At 38.1% G+C, this 23,899-nt stretch overlaps 1 protein-coding gene and 1 pseudogene across 1 annotated transcript; one reads left to right on the top strand and one right to left on the bottom strand.

The window, feature by feature from the left end:
* Positions 1–7,175: 7,175 nt before the first annotated feature.
* LOC130467293 (SKP1-like protein 1A) lies at positions 7,176–10,753 on the bottom strand. Its single transcript, XM_056835766.1, has 3 exons — positions 10,527–10,753; positions 7,595–7,652; positions 7,176–7,373 (listed from the first exon to the last, which is right to left on the bottom strand). The coding sequence occupies exons 1-3, from the start codon at positions 10,751–10,753 to the stop codon at positions 7,176–7,178; spliced, it is 483 nt and encodes a 160-aa protein (XP_056691744.1).
* Positions 8,387–8,556, top strand: LOC130468179 (uncharacterized; annotated as a pseudogene).
* Positions 10,754–23,899: the final 13,146 nt, after the last annotated feature.

Consider the following 23,899-nt stretch of genomic DNA (forward strand, 5'->3'; position numbering starts at 1 on the left):
GATATTGATGAAGCCCGTGTTATAGGACCTGAGTTGATTCAAGAAACTACTGACAAGATTCGTTTAATCCAATCGAGAATGAAGGCAGCACAAAGTAGGCAAAAGAGTTATGCAGACCAACGAAGAAGACCATTAGAATTTGAAGTTGGAGATCACGTGTTCTTGAAAATTTCACCAACGAAAGTAATAATGAGATTTGGTCAATCTGGGAAATTGAGCCCAAGATACATCGGGCCGTACGAGATATTGGAAAGGATAGGTGAAGTAGCGTATCGGCTTGCTTTACCGACCGACTTGGAAAAGGTGCATAATGTGTTCCACGTATCGATGTTAAGAAAATATGTTCCTGACCCAAGTCATGTGATTACACACGAACCCTTATTATTGCGTAACGATCTGACTTATGAGGAAAAACCAATTGAAATTCTTGAACGAAGAGAAAAGCGACTTAGAAGCAAAGTAATTCCAATGGTTAAAGTCTTGTGGGCCAATCACTTGACATCTGAAGCTACATGGGAAGTCGAAGCACAAATGAGATCGAAATATCCCCAGTTATTCGTTTAGAAACGATAAGACGTATGAATCTTTATTATGTTATATGAATGATTATGTTATAATGTTATTCGATCATATTTGCATAACGAATAAAACGATTAAGTATGACATGTATGATTTCTAAGAATGGAAAGTTCAACTGAGCTCCAGTTTCGAGGACGAAACTTTTTCTAAGGGGGTGAGGATGTAATACCCCGGAATTTCAAAACTCGATTAATTAAGTTTAATTATTTTTTTTATTCGCTTAAAATTCGTTTTAAATCGTAATGTCACATTTTATTAACAAAAGTTTTAACTTTTAATATTACTTCACGATTTATTTTCTAGATTATAAAATTTCAAATCGTATTTTCGAGAATAATTACGTTTTAAATATTTCGTAACTTATAAAAGATTTTAAAATAACGTTTTCGTTAACGACTTATTCGGAAACTAAATTTAATTATTTACACTTTATAAATATTATTTTCAGAAATTAATTGTTATTTTAATTTTGGTTATTAGTAATTAAATTCTGAAAATTAGCTCAAAAGTTACTAAGCTACCCTTATTAGCATCTAAATGAAACAAAGTCAGCCTTCTCTTTTCTCTTCTTCTTCCTCACGTCACTTTGGCCATGGGAGTCAAAAGCTCCACTTTCTACTTGTCACCACCTCAAGGAAACTCAATCTACTTGTCACCACCATATTGCAATTCAAACCTTACTCATCAAACCTACTTGAATATCTGGAAATCTAGAACTAGAATAGTTCATCTTATTCATCAATTTCTTTGATTCAATCTCTTCCACTTGTCAATACATTCAAGCTGAGTTGTTGCATCCATAGAGCCCCATGACAACTATAAATAGCTGCTCAATCAGCCCAAAAGCAACACAAATCAGATTAACAATCAATTACAATTTTCACCATTGAAATCCATAAAATTTCCCACCTTTACTGTAATTTCAAATCGAACCACCACCACCACTCTTGCCGCCTACAACCACCGTACTGCGCCCCCCTTATTGCCCCGACAACCCAGCACCACCACCACCCTTCGCCACCCCTTTCCCCGCGCCCAACCTCCCTTTCGTCGTTCTTCCCCTCCGCACCCAGCCTCCCTTGTCTCCCTCCCCCTCTGCGCCCAGCCTGCGTCTCCTCCACCGCAACTGCCATCACCTCCGACGCCCACCATCGGCGCGCGCAACCGCCCGGACTGGGCCGCCACCTCTTCCTCCTCCCTCCGTTTCCTCCCTCGTCGTTTCTGCTCTCCCCTGCTTTCCTCTCTGTCCGTTTGTGCGTGAAAAATTTCAGGAACCAAGTTCCCATCTTGGAGCCTTGGTTTTATTATAACTCCAAGTAAGCCCAATTTTATTTTGGCCCAACACTCTTTATTAAAATGAATGTTTTAATTATTCACTCTAATATTGTTGTTTATAGTAATTATTCTAGATTTAAAATTTCAAATATATGTACTCACGTAAAACTTAAATTTAATTATAAGTTTTATTTAATTATTTCATATTTACTTGATTTATGAATTTATCAAACTAAAATATATTATTTGGAAAATATTAATTGTTTCAATATTAATTTTACAATATTTATCATTTTATATATATTAATTCCATAGTGTAATCTTTTCAATGAATTCGGACTCGGAGCTCAGAAAGAACGAACCAAGGACAAAGCTTAACGTAGCACGGAATTAAGGTAACGGCTATTGCTAGTACCCGCAATTCCCTTATAAATGCGTTTATGAAATTACAATGTTATGATTTATTTATGAATTGAATATTTTGACATGTCTTATGAATTGCGGGAGATGAAATGTGATTTGATTGAATTATTTATTATAATATGATTGATTGAAATTCTTATCAAACGATCTTTATAAGAAACCATGAATGAAATGATGTTTATGCAGTGCCATGAAAGAATTGATATATTTTTGATCCCAGGATCTAAATGATGTTTTATCATGATCTCATGATCTAAAGGATTTATGTTACTTCAACTGAAGTAAAAAGGCTAAAATATAAAATTAAACGAAACATGATAAATGAAAGTGAAATACCTAGTCCGTTTGGCAGTATATGTTCACAGGTTACGATTCTCGGTCATGCATGTACCCATGGGGCATCCGCCCATTGAGCCAAGGCTCTCATGTTTCCGGGCCAAGGTCCCATGTTTATGGACAGCGGTCCATCGTGGAAGACGTTCCACCATGTCATACTTGCCACGGCTAGCATGTGCACCCTAAAGTTATGAATGAATTAAATAAAGGACTTTATAAAATGTTTTAAATTATTCTATTCTCCCTGTGTTATTAAATAAAATGAAATGAAATGAATTTACGTTGCTAGAATAGTTCGTTACTGAGTCTTCGGCTCACCGTTTTTGTTTTCTGTTTTAGGTACTGCGGGGATCAATGGAGACGAGTAGTGGCGAGGAATTTCAGTTGAATAATATTCACTTAGTTTATGCTTAATGTTTTAATAGTTTAATTAAAGACTCTTAGTAAGTTATGTACTTTTATTTCGGTAATATAAAGAATTATTATAACAACTTTTGAGATTTAATAGCTTATGATTGATGGTTGCCTTGTAATTCCCAATAGGGCGTTACGGCAGGTAATGTCCCGACCAAATTAGGTTAATTCCACTGCTAATTATGCTTTAATAATTGAATTAGAGGTCGGGGCGTTACAGTTTGGTATCAGAGCCAAGGTTCTGGACCATAAGTTCTAAACCTTACGGGTTTTCGCACGAATAGAATTCATTAGGCTTTAAGTAAAGAGTTTTAAGGAATGAATTAAAAAGAATGTTCTAAAATCTTGCTAAGATAAAATGGATATGAGTGTGAGTGTAGGAACGGGATCAAAGGGATTATTTTATATTATTATCGCTTCAATCTTATAAGACATGTTATGCAGAATGTCGACTATCGATGCTATCAATGATGTCACCAACGGAGCTCACAATAAGCACCATGTTCATGATGATAACAATGTTATCCACGAGGAGTATGTCCATGTTAATGGCAATGAGGAAAGGATAGAACGATTAGAAAATGTGAGTGCGATGTTGGCCAAATTAGTCCATAATTCTTTGAAAAAGAAAGATGTAAGTGGGGACGAAAGCGCAACGATGTTCAAGAACTTTTCATCACTCAACCCACCATCCTACGATGGCAAGCCCGATCCAGTTGAGTTCGAGGATTGGATAAGTCGCATTGATCAGTTGTTTGAAACCCTGCAATGCCCGGAGAAATGGAAAGTTGACTTTGTTGTGTTTTATTTAACGGGCCAAGCAGGATTATGGTGGAAAGTCAACAAGGAACGAAAGAATGTGTCAGGATTTGGTTGGAACCAACTCCAGAAGTTAATGAGAGACAAGTTAAGTACCAGGATAGGTTGTCCACTCAGAGGTTTACTTCATATCAGGATATGGTTGATATCGCGGTTAATGTAGAGCGAGTGGTATTACTTCGAGAAGCGAAGAATGTTGGGTATAAAAGGAGAAATGATAACCAAATCCAAGGAGGATCAAAGAAGCCTAACCAAAGTTATCAGGGAAATCAAAGGAGGAATGATGGTAATCAAGGAAATAATAGGGGACGAGGATTTCAAGGAAGGAACAATCGGTCGCAAGGATGTGCCAAATGTGGAAAAATGAGTCATGTTGAGAGTGAATGTCGTGTTGGCACAAACGATTGTTATCGATGTGGAAGTCATGATCATTACGTCAGAGATTGCCCAAATCAAGTGACGTCAACCATGAGAGGACCAGTTCCAACTAACAACGATCATGGTCGTAACAACAACACCGCCTCTGGTTCAAACCGCAACCCACCTCGACCACCGCCAACTGGAAGAGTTTTTGTGATGAGACACGATGAAGCAAATGAGGATGATAATGTTATCACCGGTACCTTTTCTATCCATTCTTTACTTTCCCATGTTCTTTTTGATTCTGGAGCTTCACATTCCTTTATTTCACCATTGTTTGCTAAATGTTTAAGTTTGAAACCATGTTGTGACTTTCATGCTATGAGTGTTTCCCTTCCTAGTGGAGAAATAGTGAAATGTAGAACCATGTATAGAGATTGTCCCATTGTAATAGAAAAAGTAAGGTTTCTAGCAGACTTAGTAGCTTTTGACCTATCTGAATTTGATGTAATCTTGGAAATGAATTGGTTGACTAAGTATGAAGCTAACCTTAATTGTTCGAGGAAAAGTGTGACCCTTAGAACACCAAATGGAGATAGAGTTTCATTCCATAAGTTAGTAAGAAAACCAATGATTCAAATTGTCCATGCTTTGAGAGCACGTAAAATGATTGAGAGTGGTTTATCTGGTTATTTGTGTAGTGTTATTGACCTAAATACCTCCGGACCTTCCATTATCGACATACCTTGTTGTTTGTGAATACCCACATGTTTTTCCAGAAGAAATACCTAGTATGCCCCCACCAAGAGAATTAGATTTTAGCATTGAATTAATCCCAGGATCCATCCCTATTTCTAAGGCACCATATAGAACGGCACCAGCTGAGTTACACGAATTAAAGAAATAATTAGATGAATTACTTGAAAAAGGATATATCCGACCTAGTGTTTCACCTTGGAACCTGTTAATCCTAGATGTATCATGAGCTTTATATCCATGTTCATTTGTGATTCGTGTTGTTGTTCAGGCATAACTCCTTCCACACAATGTACCATTGCTTTAGATCCAATTATGGTGATTGTCTGTTCAGTGGTATATGCAGTACGAAATCTAATGAAGTACTAATACTTTCTTCTACTATTCATAGTGATACTCTGAGGTACTAATCAACTGATGGTTGAAAAAGGAAAGTTTATGTTAATTACTGATCAACTGGTGGTTGTGTTACTTCACGTCTGTAGAGGGAAATCAGGATAGCAAGGAAAATGAGGAAGACGGCGAGGCAGAAGAAAATTTGAAGACGGGGACAGAACAAGATGAAGATTTAGTCGGGTTTCAGCCCGTGTCAGATGCGTAGTATAATTAGATCCTATCATTTATCTGAATAGGATTCTCTTTGAAATGGTATAATCTAATTTAATCTAATTGTAATGGTATAATCTAATTTATATTTATTTTTTGTCACCTTTCCACAACTGTTGTGGGAAAGGGAAGCTTTTCCTATGACAATTTATACAATTGTCTTTGAAACAATCTTTTTGTGGGTTGAAGGATGTGGTTCGACACTGATTGTTGGAATCGTTTCCGTTTCTTTCGTCCATTTGATGACATCTAAGTTGGTTAACAAAATTTTTTTAGATAAAACAAAAGAAATATTCATATTTTGTGTTATTTGTTAATATTGATGATTTGATCTTGATTTTACAGTACGTTTGCTTAAGGGGATCAAATTTGCTTTTTTTATCTTCGCACGCATCGCGTGCATATAAGACTAGTATGCACTAACCTCTCTCCCTTTGGTTTCCTCACACGATCTCTGGTACTAAAATTAGCCATGGTGTACTCACATCGCACCTAAATAACATAACAAACATAAAAATAACTAAAAAAATCTCCAATCCAACAAAATTAGCAAAAACACAGTGCTAAAATGTAGAAAGATTATTACCAATGCATTGTCATTCCTCTGCTGTGCTCTCTATTTTCAACCTAAACAAAGGCATAAATAGCTCCCGCGTCTCTCAATCCTTGATTTTTCTCTTGGGCTGACTCCATTTCACCACCACTATTTGCACCCTAATTAGAACAAAGCAAACATGTGATGAAAGTGTTCAGAATACTCGCACACAGAAGTAAGCTTTGATATGGTTGGAAAAACAGCAAAACAACATAAATTTTACCTCGAGAACTGCACCCATTACATCCATGTCTAAAATCTCTGGTTTAAACCCAACCTCGTTTCCAGTTATAAGGTGAGGGCCTATTTATATTGAAAAGGCAGATTAGCAAGAGGCCGGATTGTTTCTTCAACTAAGGAGCTGTTAACTTAGGTTTTAGCATGTTTCAGTAGTTTCTATTTATAGGAATTAAGAGAAGACAATTTCTGAATCACAACTAACAGCTTCAAAGCATCACACCGAAATCCCAAAAAATAACAGGAAAACAAAAAACACTTTTGGTTGATTTACTGGTTTTTTTCTCCAATCTTGAACTATGGTTGACTGGTGGTTAATCAACATTTCAACACTGAATTTACAGTAGGCTGATTGTTAAATAACAGCAGGATCGTAATGTCTTACCAAATACCTGACATCTAGACGAAACAGGGTATAATTTTAGAACATAATCAAACTTTCAGGGTATAATTTTCAGTAGAACATTAACTGCTGAAACAGGGTATAATTTCCAATTTGTCATTTTTATGCTCATTTGCCTTAAAATTAAACAATATTACACACATTACTGACAATATTTCAACTAATTTAGATAATTATCTCTATAACTACTCCTCAAAATCATTACCCAAAGAGACTTACACAGATGTTTTGTACAATTAGTTACCTGAGTATACATTTGTCACCAAAGTCATTGGTTTCGCGGTGTATGATGCCTCGGGCTCAAGTGGAGGAAGGAGGTCGAAAAGGCTTAATATCACCTTAGTAGTGAATGGCTGCTCCAATGAAGATGGATCATTCAAAGGCCCATTGGTTCTCCTTCCTAATCTCCGCCTCCTCTTTCTCGGTGAAGTCGTTCTTGATATGGAAGATCTTCCTGATGTCCTCCGGGGTTTTTCCTTTGATCATATCGGCCACGGTTTGGCAGGTTAAGTCCAGCAGACTCTTGATGTCCAGGTAATTAGCAGCCAAGATCAGGTCGAACAGGGTATTCTGGTTAAATTAAATCGTCAGAAATTAGGGTCAAATCAAATCAATAGAATGAAATGCAAAGATTTCTACAAAAATTCAAACGAAAGCATTGTAATAAACTTGACACCAGAATATAATTACTGATCAAAAACACAAAAACAAACATGCCCAGATTCAATTGCAACGTAAAATGCTAAAAATATCATCTAACAATGCAAACAGAACATTCATTTCAAACAAACACCCCATCCAGACAGAACATCCATTTCAAACAACTCCATCCATCCATCAGGACCGTCTCTGAGCAAACAACTCTAAACATAACCCTAATAAATCGTATGAGAATCATATCCAAAAGGATAATATGAATTTGCATTGGAACAATTCAAAAATCATTCGAAACCAGTTCATCAAACAAATAAGAACACAATGCAATTGGCAATGGAATTAACACGAAAGATGTTCACGCTTTTCAAATTAAAATGAAAAAGAACCTGAAAAAAGAATCTTAATTCTCCCAAGGGGAGCAACCGCGTTAACAGAATGCAACCTAATTCAACCCAAATTCAAACAACCAAATTCAAAGAATCAACATACAAATGCAATCAAAATTCAAACACAATGGCATAAAACAACCAAATTCAAAGAATTAACACAAAAATGCAATCAAAATTCAAACACAATGGCATTAAACAACCAAATTCGAAGAATTAACACAAAAATGTAATCAAAATTCAAACACAATGGCATTAAACAACCAAATTCAAAGAACACGAACGGGAGAGCAAAGGGTTTGTGTTGCAGGGAGGGAGGAGAGAGAAGACAACAGGAGGGGAGAGGGAAGGCCGAAGGGTTCTTGTTGCAGTGAAGTGTGAAGGGTGTATTAGACTTTTTGATTGGGGACACGAAAAGTGATGTTACGAAATAGCCCTCAGCTCTTGGCTTATATAATAGAGATTGTCCCACGTCAATCAACAAACAAAAATGAGAATAGCAACATAGGCATAAATTGATTTGGAGAAATATTGGGAAACATACTTACTTGGAGTCCTGGACAGGATCAATGGGTGATCAAGAAGCCTCGTGGCCTGGGTAGGTGGCCTCCATTGCACTTAGGAGGGTTCCCTTCTTAACATCTTCCCTAAGAGGAAGAGTGTATGTTATGATTTGTGATAGTGGAGGTATGCGTCCGCACCAATTTCATATCCAAACTCGAATGTATGTTACCGAGACTTGATAGCCTGCTTACACTAACACAATAAACAAAATAAGTATTGTCAGCTCTCTCTCGCTCCTAATATTCCCAAGAAATCAAATAGGCAATTGTAAAATGATTATACAAAATAGATGTTGAATTGGCATAGAAGCTACTAAGTAGCTACATCACAACTAATTGGCTTTTTATGTGCCTAATTTTTTAGGGTCCATTAAGTTTCAGTAGCTTTGTAAATAAAGATTGTTCATCAAATGTTAAATTGTGCTAAATTTAATGCTCTGGATTCTGGTGCCATTATCTCAACACAACGATTGCACAAACTCTTTCTATTTAGAGGAATCTCTCCAATTACAGCCTAACGGCCCAACGGTATTTCAAAGTCCAATCCAGCAGAATCTCAAATGTACAACCAAGAAGTTCAGATACATGCCTCCTATCCCCAAAAAAATACTATTATCAGATACATTTCTTGGAAGCAACATCCAACAAATGAAATTGTCACTCTGTGGAATCATCCAACCCTAAGATAGTACGGAGTAGAAAGCAAGTGAAGACATTTCATCACATTAAGACATCAAAAGAGCTAGGCCGATTAAACAAAACAATCAAAATATCAAATATTTTATGATAATAATTATTAATTAACCATTCTAGTGGAATTGAGCAATCTGAATATGTAAATTGGTAATAATGTACAAAAATTAAACATGAAAAACAGTACAAATTCAACAAAAATTAAACATGAAAATCAGTACAAATCAACGAAAATTAAACATGAAAAATCGTACAAACATGAAAAACATTACTATGTACTATGAAAAATTAGACAGTTCCCCACAACAAATATTTGAGTATTAAGCAATTAATTGTAATATGACTTCAAAAAATAAACAATTAAAATTGCAATTCCATTATCACTCGAATTCTTCGCCAAATCTTAATCATCAATCAATGGAGCTGGAACAAATTAAACCCCCAAATTCTACAAATTTGAATTCGAAAGATTTATGAAATAAGAGAAATTGAATGATTTACCTAGGAGAGAGGGATGTAGCGTGATTCTGAACTCGATTTCTTCCCCATTTCTTCCCCATATATAAGATAATTTGCAAAGATTAGGTCTCGAATTTTGTAGTTAGATCTCTTTTTATTTTTGAATTTATGCAGAAGATGAATAAGATCGAAGAAAACGAACGGGAGAGAGGAGAGAGGAGAGAGAAGAAAACGGGAGGAGAGAGAAGAAAATGAACGGGAGGGAGGAGGGTTTGCGTTGCAGCTGAAGTAGGAAGGGTGTATTAGAATTCTTGATTGGGGACACGAAAAGTTATGTTACTAAAAAGCCCTCAACTCTTGGCTTATATAATAGAGATTGGTAATCCTTCCGTTTCGATTTAATAGTTACATCTTACCTTTTTGCGTTTGTCAATGTAAATGTTTGAAAATTAATATCTCTAATTTTGTAAAAGTTATAAAAAGTTGATTTGAAAATACATACATATCGACGTGAATCAAACAATATCACACGACTGTATTTTTCCCTTATGTATAAATCACAAATGATAGTCAACTTAAAATTTGTGAATAGTGTCAAAAGTCTATGTGTAATCATTATTGCAAACACAAATTCTTATTTAAAAGTGGTGTACAATAAATATTGTACGTCGAAGTGAAAGTTAATTAAAAATATTTAAAAGTCACGCCGATATAATGTAAATTATCTATTTTTTAGTAATAATTTTTTTTCGTTTTAATAATTATTATTCCTTCAGAATCACTAATAATGTACAAAAGTAACTACGGAGTAATCAAAAGATGTTAAAAGTTATGAAAAAAAAATGTCACGCTATTCGTCGCCCACTTTTACGCATGACGCCCGCTTTTTCAATGGTGAAAACCCAATATTACCCTTATACACCCCACCCCACCCCCCCCCCCCCCAACCCCATCCCAACTCATACATCACTTTCTCTTTCCATAATATCTCCACTTCCTTCCCACCGGCGCCACCCACTGCAGGCACCCACCACCACCGCCCACCACCTCCAACTACCACAGCCACCCACCACCGACATCCACCACCTCCAACTACCACAACCACCCACCACCCATAGCCGGAGAAATCATCCCCATTCACCTCATTACCGCCTATGCACCACCATCCACGAATGCTCTGTTCTTTTTCCATCACCAATTTCGGCGCACTACCATGAACGAGTTTGAAAAGGGTCCCAAGAATAAGTCAAAGGCTAGCTCGTCGGGTCAAGTAGAAAGGATGCTACCTCCACCATCGTCAACGGCCGAGTTACATGTTAGAAAAAAAAAATTAATTTTTTTTGACCAAATAGGGCCAGAAATCCTATTCTTACCTATGTATGGAATAGGAATTTCAACATATTCCATGTAAAACACAGAATATGGATCTTGACCTTATTATGTGTTTTACATGGAATAGGGCTAAGAACCCTATTTCATTCCTAGGTAGGAATGGGAATATTGACCTTATTCTTACCTAGGCATGGAACAGGAATTTCAACCCTATTCCATGTAAAACACGGAATAGGGATCTTGACCTTATTCCGTTTTTTACATGGAATAGGTCTAAGAACCCTATTCCATTCTTAGGTAGGAATAGGAATAGTAGCCCTATTCCAGCCTAGGAATGGAATAAGGATCTCAACCCTATTCCGTGTATATGTTGCATGTTTTTCTTTTTTGTCCGTTTATATGGAATAGGGATCCCATTCCTATTCCTGCCCTAGGAAAAAATAGGGACCTCATCCCTATTCCCTCCCTAGGCCAAAATAGGGATCTCAACCCTATTCCATGTTTTTGTCATTTTTGTTTGTCATTACAAAACACCGAATAGGGCTCCCACCCCAATTCCCGCCCTAAGACAAGATAGGTATCTCAGCCTTAATCCGTATTTTTTCTATTTTATCGCCATTATAAAACACAAAATAGGGCTCCCACCCTAATTCCCCCCTAGGACAAGATAGGGATGTCAACCCTATTCCGCATTTTTTTTGTTATTACGCGTTTTTCCTCAATTAATTCTTCGACAAAAATTTATTACATTTGTAATTATTATTTAATTGTTATGTTTTATCATAATTTGTGTTATTAAATAGGTTCCTTTTTTTAGGGTCATTTATTAATTATAATGTCAATAAATAATTTTTCCAAATGAAAGAAAGCGAATTTTTTTTCCTTAACTGATTATTAACTTAATTATAGTCAACAAATAAATAAACAAACTTAATTCTAGTCAACAAATAAACAAACATAATAAAAATTATTTTATGTTCTCGGTCAAAAATCCACTTTAATCACGATGATGACGATAAAAGGTGGTGGTGGTGGCGGCGACGGTGGAGGTGCTGGTGGTTGAGCTCACGGAGTGGAGGCAGTGACAATAATATGAATTGAGGTGGTGGTTGACGGGCCAATGATGGCGGTGGCTAAGGTGGGGCCGACAAAAATAGGGGTTGTCGAAATTTGGTGGTGGGTCTAGAGAGAGAAAGTGGGGTAAGTGGGGTGAATGAGTGGGAAAGTGGGGGTGAGTGAGAGTGGGGTGAGACGGACAAGAGGGGCATTTTTTAAATAAAGGTAGGCGTTTTGCGTAAAAATGAGCGTCGAATAGTAATGCCCCAAAAAAATTGATAAAAGTTACTCCGATGTACATTTATTGTATACCCCTAGTGTGTGCAAGACTTTTGTATTTCAAAACTGATGGAGTATAAAGTAGTTATCCTTTGATTTGCGTGCATGTCAATAAGAGCAACTCCAGTGGTTGAATAAAGGACATGGTCACAAAAAATAAAATATGTGAGTAGGTAGCCAACCGTTGGTACATCAATGACATAAGCGACTATTAAAAATCTTGTAGCTATTTTGAGCAGGTAGCTCAAAATCCTGTTGGATATTTTATTTTGAATCAAATAAATAAATTAAATAGTACAGGGAGCTACAAGGTATTGTACCCTACAAAGGTAAAACTTTGTAGCTAAAATCAATTTTTGTTAGATATTTGATGTGACAAACTTGGCTACATCACCTTGTAACTCACTTTTGGAGTTGCTTTGAAGGCTGTAGGCTAAAACAAATTTCTGGGTTAATTAATAAGCGAAACATGCCAACATGAGTATGGAGCATATGACTACGTGAAGTCTGGAATTTGTATTACACTTGACTCAAGCTATGCTTTCCTCACCATTCTTTAATTTCTTATTCCGTATTAGATTGGATTATATCAGACCATACCAAATCATATCAGAAAAAGAAAAAATCAATAGAGGAAAATGTTAGGTTATGATACATATGACAATTCATAAATCATACGGAAAAACCATAAAGCCAGGAAAACATATTATTTACACATAATTATTTAGCATAGTTTAGATGCATACACTTTGTTGCGTGCCTTCCCTAGCTGCGCCCGAACCGAACAAGAACAAGTCTTTAGGACTCCAAGTGTCGTCCCTCCGTAGATAGTCCACAGCACGTCCGGATCCGCCTTAAGCTTGACCAACTAGGATCGCCCTTAAGGTACTTAGAATTTTCGGTTAGTATAGGCAATTGTATGACTGAATTTTTGCTCTCAAAAATCACTTTGAATACTTGAATACTCTGTCCAAAATAATGACCCTAGGCCTTTATTTATAGAGGTATGGAAAGGGAATCGTAATCCTATTAAGATACGAATTAATTAAACTAGAATCCTAATAGAATTCTTTATTTAATTAATTCATCCTTTTAGGTTTAGGAATTTAATCATATGTCGAAACCTGATTGCTTTAGGATTCGTATAGCACACAAACACACACGCACGCACAGCAGCCCACGAGAGGCGCCATGCGCGCGCGCGCAGCCCGCGAGCTCGCAGCCCACTGCCACAAGCCCACACGCTGCCGCAGCCTTGGCGCGCGCTGGGCCTACCTTGCGGTGGGCCTGGCGCAGCCTTGGCTGGTGCGTTTGTGGCGCGCTGGCTTGCTGGGCGATGGCCCGGCTTCGTGCTGGGCCTTCGTCTGGCAGGCCTCGTCCGATGCTAATTCGTACGATACGCTTCCGATTAATTTCCCGATTCCGGAATTCATTTCCGATACGAACAATATTCAATGTTTCCGATTCCGGAATTAATTTCCGTTTCGAACAAATATTTAATATTTCCGTTTCCGGAATTATTTTCCGATTCCGATAATATTTCCAATTCTGACAATATTTCCGTTTCCAGCAATATTTCCGATTCCGGCAATATTTCCATTTCCGATAATATTTTCCGATACTTACCATGTTTCCGTTTCCGGCAACATCTACGAATTGGATAATATTTATATTTCCGATACGATCCATATTTCCGTTTCCGGCAATATAATCGTTTCCGGAGCATTCATTTCTTGCCTGTGACGATCTCAGCTCCCACTGAAACCAAGATCCGTCGATTCCGAATATCCATAGATGGAGTATTTAATGCCATTAAATACTTGATCCGTTTACGTACTATTTGTGTGACCCTACGGGTTCAGTCAAGAGTAAGCTGTGGATTAATATCATTAATTCCACTTGAACTGAAGCGGCCTCTAGCTAGGCATTCAGCTCACTTGATCTCACTGAATTATTAACTTGTTAATTAATACTGAACCGCACTTATTAGACTTAACATAGAATGCATACTTGGACCAAGGGCATTATTTCCTTCAGTCTCCCACTTGTCCTTAGGGACAAGTGTGCATTTCCCAATTCCTTTGTCGCTCGATGCTTTCTCTTGAACATAAGGTAAGAGTTGTCATCCTTATTATGTCCAGAGGTGTTCCTCGGTTTCAGAGTTCAACTGATCAAATAAACAGATAATCATAGCCTATGATTCATCCGAGCACGACCATGCATTTCACAGTTTCTAGCTCTCCGAGTGGCCTTGTACAACTTTTAAGCATCTCATCCTGATTTATGGGAGGACAATCCCAATCTTGCGATCTTGAGATTAGACTTCGTTTGATAGGTGATTACCTGAGCGTTGCCTTTATAGCCTCCTTTTACGGTGCGACGGTTGGTCAACGTCAAAGCAACCAGTTCTCAAACAAGTAATCTCAAATCACTCAGGTATTGAGGATTTAGTGTCTAATAATTTTAATGAAATTTACTTATGACAGATTTTCATCTCTTACAGTAAAGTTTCATAGGTCTTGTCCGATACTAGTCTTCCCAAAGTAAGTATCTATGCAAATGATTATGACATTGCCATGTCCACATAGTTTAAGAAACAGAACTACTAGTCATCTTGCATTCTAATCGTCTAACGTTTTCTATGCGTCCAATTTTATAGAAAACTCCGACTAGGAACCATTTTCAACCTTTGACATTCAAGTTCACTTGATAGACATTTCTTAGTCACAGGACTGGTCCTGACAGTCTATCTTGAATATATCGTCAAATTGAAGGGACTCATCATTTAATAAACCACAAATTAAATGGAAAAATGAATTCTTTTCATTTGTTGTGAATGATTAACCAATAATGTTTTACAAAGATTTAAACTCTAAAACTTTAAAACATTAAACAGGGATATCAAAGCCATTCTCCAATATGCTTGATTCCCATAGCTGCAGTGTGCGAGTTGTGCTTCGCCTGCGGCAGATGTTTAGTTAATGGATCTGATATGTTGTCATCAGTTCCAATCTTGTTTATCTCGACTTCTTTTCTTTCAACGAGCTCTCGTAGAAGGTGAAATCTACGAAGTAAATGCTTGACTCTCTGGTGGTGTCTAGGCTCCTTTGCCTGTGCAATAGCTCCGTTATTATCACAATACAGGGCTATTGGTCCTTTAATGGAGGGGACTACACCAAGTTCACCTATGAACTTCCTTAGCCATATAGCTTCCTTTGCTGCTTCATGTGCAGCAATGTACTCCGCTTCAGTTGTAGAATCCGCAATGGTGCTTTGCTTAGCACTTTTCCAGCTTACTGCACCTCCGTTGAGGCAGAAGACAAACCCAGACTATGATCTAAAATCATCTTTGTCGGTTTGGAAACTTGCGTCTGTATAGCCTTTAACAATTAATTCATCATCTCCACCATAGACCAGGAAGTCATCTTTGTGCCTTTTCAGGTACTTCAGAATATTCTTGGCAGCAGTCCAATGCGCCTCTCCTGGGTCTGACTGGTATCTGCTCGTAGCACTGAGTGCGTACGCAACATCCGGGCGTGTACATATCATAGCATACATTATTGAACCAATCAATGATGCATATGGAATCCCATTCATTCGTCTACGCTCATCAAGTGTTTTTGGGCACTGAGTCTTGCTTAGAGTTATTCCATGAGACATGGGTAGGTAGCCTCGCTTGGAGTCTGCCATCTTGAACCTATCAAGCACTTTATTGATATAAGTGCTTTGACTAAGTCCAATCATCTTTTTAGATCTATCTCTGTAAATCTTGATGCCCAATATGTACTGTGCTTCTCCTAGATCTTTCATCGAAAAACATTTCCCAAGCCAAATCTTGACAGAGTTCAACATAGGAATGTCATTTCCGATAAGTAATATGTCGTCGACATATAATACTAGGAAAGCAATTTTGCTCCCACTGACCTTCTTGTATACACAAGATTCGTCTGCGTTCTTGATGAAACCAAAGTCACTGACTGCTTCATCAAAACGTATATTCCAGCTCCTGGATGCCTGCTTCAATCCGTAGATTGACTTCTTTAGCTTGCATACCTTTTTAGCATTCTTTGGATCCTCAAAACCTTCAGGCTGTGTCATAAACACAGTTTCTGTTAAAACGCCGTTTAAGAAAGCAGTTTTGACATCCATCTGCCATATTTCGTAATCGTAATATGCAGCGATTGCTAACATTATCCGAATGGACTTTAGCATTGCAACTGGTGAAAAGGTTTCATCGTAATCCACACCGTGGACTTGTCTGTAACCTTTTACAACCAATCTAGCTTTGAAAACTTCAAGTTTCCCATCCTTGTCCTTTTTCAGTTTGAAAACCCATTTGCTTCCAATGGCTTGGTAGCCATCTGGCAAATCGACCAAATCCCATACTTGGTTTTCAGACATGGAGTCTAATTCAGATTGCATGGCTTCTTGCCATTGCTTGGAGCTAGGGCTCGTCATAGCTTGTTTGTAAGTCGCAGGTTCATCACTTTCAAGTAATAGAACGTCATAGCTCTCGTTCGTTAAAATACCTAAGTACCTTTCCGGTTGAGATCTATATCTTTGCGATCTACGCGGGGTAACATTTCTAGATTGACCATGATTCTCACCAGATTCTTCTAAAGATCTCTGAGTTTCATCCTGAATGTCATCTTGAGCATTCTCTAGAGTTTGTTGTTCGACTCGAATTTCTTCGAGGTCTACTTTTCTCCCACTTGTCATTTTGGAACTGTGATCTTTCTCCAAAAAGACACCATCTCGAGCAACAAACACCTTGTTCTCAGATGTATTGTAGAAGTAATACCCCTTTGTTTCCTTTGGATAGCCCACAAGGATACATTTGTCAGATTTTGGATGAAGTTTGTCTGAAATTAATCGTTTGACGTATACTTCACATCCCCAAATCTTAAGAAAAGACACATTTGGAGGTTTTGCAAACCATAATTCATATGGAGTCTTTTCGACAGATTTAGACGGAGCTCTATTTATAGTGAGTGCAGCTGTATTTAGTGCATGTCCCCAAAATTCTAATGGAAGTTTGGCCTGACCCATCATTGACCTGACCATGTCTAGCAAGGTTCTGTTCCTCCGTTCCGACACACCGTTCCATTGTGGTGTTCCAGGAGGAGTCAATTCTGATAGAATTCCACATTCTTTTAGATGGTCATCAAATTCATAGCTCAGATATTCACCGCCTCTGTCAGACCGCAGTGCCTTAATCTTCTTGCCTAATTGATTCTCTACTTCACTCTGAAATTTCTTGAATTTGTTAAAGGATTCAGACTTATGCTTTATTAGGTAGACATAACCGTATCTACTGAAGTCATCAGTGAAAGTGATAAAGTAGCTGAAACCACCTCTAGCATTTGTACTCATTGGTCCACATACATCTGTATGGATTAAACCCAATAGTTCATTTGCTCTTTCTCCAACTTTAGAGAAAGGTTTCTTTGTCATTTTGCCAAGTAAACATGATTCGCATTTGCCATAATCCTCTAAGTCAAATGGTTCTAGAATTCCTTCCTTTTGAAGTCTTTCTAAGCGTTTCAAGTTTATATGGCCTAATCGACAATGCCACAGATAGGTGAGATCTGAATCATCCTTTTTGGCCTTTTTGGTATTTATGTTATATACTTGTTTGTCGTGATCTAATAAATAAAGTCCATTGACTAATCTAGCAGATCCATAAAACATCTCTTTAAAATAAAACGAACAACTATTGTCTTTTATTAAAAAGGAAAATCCCTTAGCATCTAAGCAAGAAACTGAAATGATGTTTTTAGTAAGACTTGGAACATGGAAACACTCTTCCAGTTCCAAAACTAGCCCGGAGGGCAACGACAAATAATAAGTTCCTACAGCTAATGCAGCAATCCGTGCTCCATTTCCCACTCGTAGGTCGACTTCACCCTTGCTTAACTTTCTACTTCTTCTTAGTCCATGTGGATTGGAACATAAGTGTGAGCTACAACCTGTATCTAATACCCAAGAAGTTGAATTAGCAAGTATACAGTCTATAACGAAAATACCTGAAGATGGAACGACTGTTCCGTTCTTCTGATCTTCCTTTAGCTTTGGACATTCTCTTTTGTAATGGCCTATTCCATCACAATAAAGACAGCTTGATGTGGACTTGTCCTGCTTTGATTTAGCATCGCCCTTGGACTTTCCACTTTTCTTGAACGGTCTCCTTCTAGCCTTGAGTAAATCTTTGGCTTCACAGTCCAGTATTATTTCAGCCTTTCTGACAAGGTGAACAAATTCTGCAACTGTTTCTTCTCTTGGTTCACTTAGGTATAGTTGCTTGAAGCGACCAAACCCACTGTGTAGTTAATTGAGCAAGATAGAGACTGTCATCCTTTCGCTTATTGGTGTTCCTAGTAGACTTAGGCGATCAAAGTATGAACGCATAAGATCCACATGGAACCTTAGTGGGACGCCTACCCTCTGTTTAGTGCGAAGGAGCTGAACATGTGTTTCTTGGACTTCCATCCTATAACACCTGTTGGGAGAACTAACCTTTAGACCAGACATTGATTCAATCAACTCATGGACGTTCAGGTCCCTGTCCTCCGTGCTTCCACGACAGATATCCCTCAGATTCTTGATGAGCGTAAAAGGTTCATAGGCTACAAACCTTCTAGCCCAATCATCAGGGATATTGTTCAGCATGAGACTCATAACCTTTTTGAGATCCGCATCCCAGGCGTAAAATCTCTCAGGGGTCATGTCTCTGGCATAGTAGCTTGGCATGGGATTGGTCAGTACATACTCAAGTCCATTGAGTCTGACTATTTCAACTAGCTTAGCTTCCCATTCAAGAAAATTTGCTAGGTTCAGCTTGACCATAAGCTCAGAACCCATGATGATGTTTTGATTGTTGTTTGCCATAGTTAAAACTACAATTGAAAAGAATAAACAAATAAATAACCATTCACAGTTTCTCTTAATAAACTTAAATTCTAGCATACATGCATAATTCAATGTTTATTAAGCATTTTATTCAAGTTATGTGTTCCGGCAGGTGTGAATAAAATGATTCCAAGATCCTAAAATCATTGAAGAACTAAGCACAGTTTGTCGACTTAATCCTAAAACATCTTAGGTAAGCAAAAGCCTTTTGCTAATAGTCTAGAAACTATTCTTGGTTGATAGGTACGTCTAAGAACTTATTAGGTAAACCTATCGATTTTGCCACGACATAAAAGGACTCCTTACTTATATCGTTGAGTTTCACCAAAACTAACATGTACTCACAATTATTTGTGTACCTTGCCCCTTTAGGACCAATAAGTAACACCTCGCTGAGCGAAAACTATTACTAGATTGATGTAAAGGATATCCAAGCAAGTGTATATTTTGGCATGGCACCTTTTAACTCAATTTTTAAGTTTGGAACTTAAGGCTCTTACTATGTTGGTTAGATTTTAAGTGAACTAAAATCCTTAATCATGCAACATAATCAAGCTTTGATCTCATGCATTTTAAGACATATTTAAAAGCAATAAATAACTTAAAACATGCATAAGATAAATGTGATCTAGTTTGGCCCGACTTCATCTTGAAGGTTTAACTTCAAAGTCCGTCTTGAAAATCTCCGTGGGAGGCACCATTTTCTTCAAATAGGATAAGCTATAATTAAAACTAATTACAACTATTTGATGGTACGCAGACCATATTTGAATTGAAAAACGACTTTGGTACTTTAGACCAATTACATTCAAATTAATGGTACGCAGACCATATTTTCTATCCTATTTGGGCCATACTAGTCACTTCATAACCTGCAAAACAGTACATATACAATATATACCATTCACCCATTCATTAACATGAATGGCCCACATAGCTGGTTAGTAAAACACATTATGCATCACGTAAATATTTGCAGCAATTAATCAAGGGCACCAATAATCTACCAATTATTCAGTCCTTATTAATTCTAATCAAGTTGTTTTAACCTTAAGGAATTGTAGACCTAATCAAGAGTTTATGACTAAAAAGGGCTCCCACTTAAACCAATAAATTCATATGCTTTACTAATTTTAAACATAAAAATGTATTTCTAGTCTAACCGGAAACGTACAAATTTAATTAAAATTTAAAGCTCATATAAATTTATAATTGAATCCAAAAAGTTTAATTTAATTTCAGTCGTATTTAAATTAATTCATGATTTTAATTTTAGTAAAATAATTAGAATAAATAAAATTTATTATAATTACAATATTCAAAATTAAAATCCAAGAAAATAATTTAAATTATTAATTTTAAAATTAATTAAAATTACGTAAACTGAAAATTTCAAATAAAAATTTCAAAACGATTTAATCGCAACGCAACAATCCTACGCAACGCACGCCCATGGGCCACACGCACACAGCCATCGCTGGCCATGTGCGCGCAGCCCATGCGCTGAGTCGCATCGCTGCTGCTCACCATTGCAAGGCATCACGCGAGCTGGTGCTCGCTGCGCGCGCCAGCGCTCGACGCAACAAGCATGCTGCCGCAGCCCATCGCTGGGCGCAGCGCTCGTCGCACGTCGCAACAAGCACGCTGCTTGCCATCGTTGGGCGCAGCGCTTGTCGCACGCACAACAAGCACGCTGCACGCCATCGCTGGGAGCAGCGCTCGTTGCACGTCGCAACAAGCACGCTGCACGCCATCGCTGGGTGCAGCGCTTGTCGCACGCACAATAGCGCTTGCTGCGCGCGAGTGATCGATGCTGGGCGTAGCACTCGTGGCACGCGAGCTTGCGCTCGCTGCGCGCGAGGCTGCGCACGCTTGCGCGAGGCAGTGCGCGCTGTGGCGCAGCTCGCTTGCTGCCCACACACGACTGCTCGTGCCATGCTCTCGCCCTCGCCCATTCGCCCATTGCACACAGCCCACGACACAAGGCAGGGCTGCTGCCTTGTGCTCGTGCACCATGGCCTTGCTCATTGCATTCGTACCGCATGGGCGACGAGCTCCCTTGCTCGTCGTCACATGCCCGCATTATACAACACCCCTTAAGGGTAACACGTAGCGTCCATTGCTTTGTGCGTGCAAGTTATATGAGCGAATCGCTTAAAAATTTAAAATCTTTATTCAAAATTAATGACAAATTAATAAATAATATTAATTTCATAATTTTAGGGCGAAAAATCGAAAATTTATTATTTAATTGATTTCCGATTAAGTGGATTCAAGTCTAGGTCATAAAAAATTTAAAATTTAACATAAATTTACAATTTTTATGGTGGTTTTTAATCATAGGTATCTAATTAAATTATAACTAATTATGAAAATCAAATTAATTCTAAATTATTCCAATTTTCAACAAATTAATCATAATTACAAATTAGATTGCATAATTAACAAGGCTAGGCATTCAAACTTGTTAAACATATACAGTAGGTCAATCAAAAATTCAAGATTTATCAACAAGAATCGCAAATATTTAATTTAACATCTTAAATTTACGAAATTTTGCATTCGAAAAACTAAAACCTCCGAAAAGTCATAGTTAGGCTTCGAATTTGAGAATTCTGGGTTCGGCCGAAATTTTTTTTTTTTGTCAAAATTTTAGAATGCCTTTTACATGCGGAATTGACACAAAAATCACTCGATTTGGATGAGTAACGAAGAAACTGCCGAAAAACTGCGTACGTATAATTAAATAAACGCAATTTGCAATTAATTAACAATTACGAAAATTAATCACCCCTTTTAATTCTTGCAAATTTGTAATATTTAACCATGTTCATGCAATTTAGATTATGAAAATAATAAGAGGCTCGTGATACCACTGTTAGGTTATGATACATATGACAATTCATAAATCATGCGGAAAAACCATAAAGCCAGGAAAACATATTATTTACACATAATCATTTAGCATAGTTTAGATGCATACACTTTGTTGCGTGCCTTCCCTAGCTGCGCCCGAACCGAACAAGAACAAGTCTTTAGGACTCCAAGTGTCGTCCCTCCGTAGATAGTCCACAGCACGTCCGGATCCGCCTTAAGCTTGACCAACAAGGATCGCCCTTAAGGTACTTAGAATTTTCGGTTAGTATAGGCAATTGTATGACTGAATTTTTGCTCTCAAAAATCACTTTGAATACTTGAATACTCTGTCCAAAATAATGACCCTAGGCCTTTATTTAGAGAGGTATGGAAAGGGAATCGTAATCCTATTAGGATACGAATTAATTAAACTAGAATCCTAATAGAATTCTTTATTTAATTAATTCATCCTTTTAGGTTTAGGAATTTAATCATATGTCGAAACCTGATTGCTATAGGATTCGTATAGCACACAAACACACACGCACGCACAGCAGCCCACGAGGGGCGCCATGCGCGCGCGCGCAGCCCGCGAGCTCGCAGCCCACTGCCACAAGCCCACACGCTGCCGCAGCCTTGGCGCGCGCTGGGCCTGCCTTGCGGTGGGCCTGGCGTAGCCTTGGCTGGTGCGTTTGTGGCGCGCTGGCTTGCTGGGCGATGGCCCGGCTTCGTGCTGGGCCTTCGTCTGGCAGGCCTCGTCCGATGCTAATTCGTACGATACGCTTCCGATTAATTTCCCGATTCCGGAATTCATTTCCGATACGAACAATATTCAATATTTCCGATTCCGGAATTAATTTCCGTTTCGAACAAATATTTAATATTTCCGTTTCCGGAATTATTTTCCGATTCCGATAATATTTCCGATTCTGACAATATTTCCGTTTCCGGCAATATTTTCGATTCCGGCAATATTTCCATTTCCGATAATATTTTCCGATACGTACCATGTTTCCATTTCCGGCAACATCTACGACTTGGATAATATTTATATTTCCGATACGATCCATATTTCCGTTTCCGGCAATATCATCGTTTCCGGAGCATTCATTTCTTGCCTGTGACGATCTCAGCTCCCACTGAAACCAAGATCAGTCGATTCCGAATATCCATAGATGGAGTATTTAATGCCATTAAATACTTGATCCGTTTACGTACTATTTGTGTGACCCTACGGGTTCAGTCAAGAGTAAGCTGTGGATTAATATCATTAATTCCACTTGAACTGAAGCGGCCTCTAGCTAGGCATTCAGCTCACTTGATCTCACTGAATTATTAACTTGTTAATTAATACTGAACCGCACTTATTAGACTTAACATAGAATGCATACTTGGACCAAGGGCATTATTTCCTTCAGAAAAAAGCTCAAGTGCGGGCTCATTTTAAGGGGTTATGTGCGGGCTTTTACATGTGCAGTACATGGCCTGCCCGCACTTGATGTTTTCTCAAGTGCTGCCAAAATATTGGCAGCACTTGATATTTCAAGTGCTGCCAATTTACAAAATGAGCCCGCACTTGACAAATTTGGTGCTGCCAATTTTGCAATATGAGCCCGCACTTGACAAAGTTTGTGCTGCCAATTTTGAAAATGAGCCCGCACTTGACAAATTTTTTTCTGCCAATTTTGGAAATAGCCGCACTTGACATAAAAATGGGCAGCACGAGCATAAAAAAGAGCCGCACTTGATATATAAATGAGCCGCACTTGATCTAGAAATTTATTATATAACTGATATCCCTGCTGTTGTGGGATCTTTTACGGTGCTGACGGGGCACGCGTTCCTCGGAGGTATCAAGTATGACCTGGCACGAAGTTCTGGCAACCTGAAAAACAAGAATATTCCC

This window comes from Spinacia oleracea, chromosome 2 (assembly GCF_020520425.1).
Source record: "Spinacia oleracea cultivar Varoflay chromosome 2, BTI_SOV_V1, whole genome shotgun sequence".
Taxonomy (NCBI): Eukaryota; Viridiplantae; Streptophyta; class Magnoliopsida; order Caryophyllales; family Amaranthaceae; genus Spinacia; species Spinacia oleracea.

Bases quoted from the DNA above. Each gene is read 5' to 3' on its own strand.
- LOC130467293 (XM_056835766.1), bottom strand. From the start codon at position 10,753: ATGGAAAAAGAACAGAGCATTCGTGGATGGTGGTGCATAGGCGGTAAT. The intron at 7,653-10,526 runs GTATGAGTTGGG...TTGTTTGCTCAG, and splicing joins TTATGGAAAGAGAAAGTGAT to AGACGGTCCTGATGGATGGA. The intron at 7,374-7,594 runs GTTTGTTTGAAA...TAATTTAACCAG, and splicing joins ATGTTCTGTCTGGATGGGGT to AATACCCTGTTCGACCTGAT.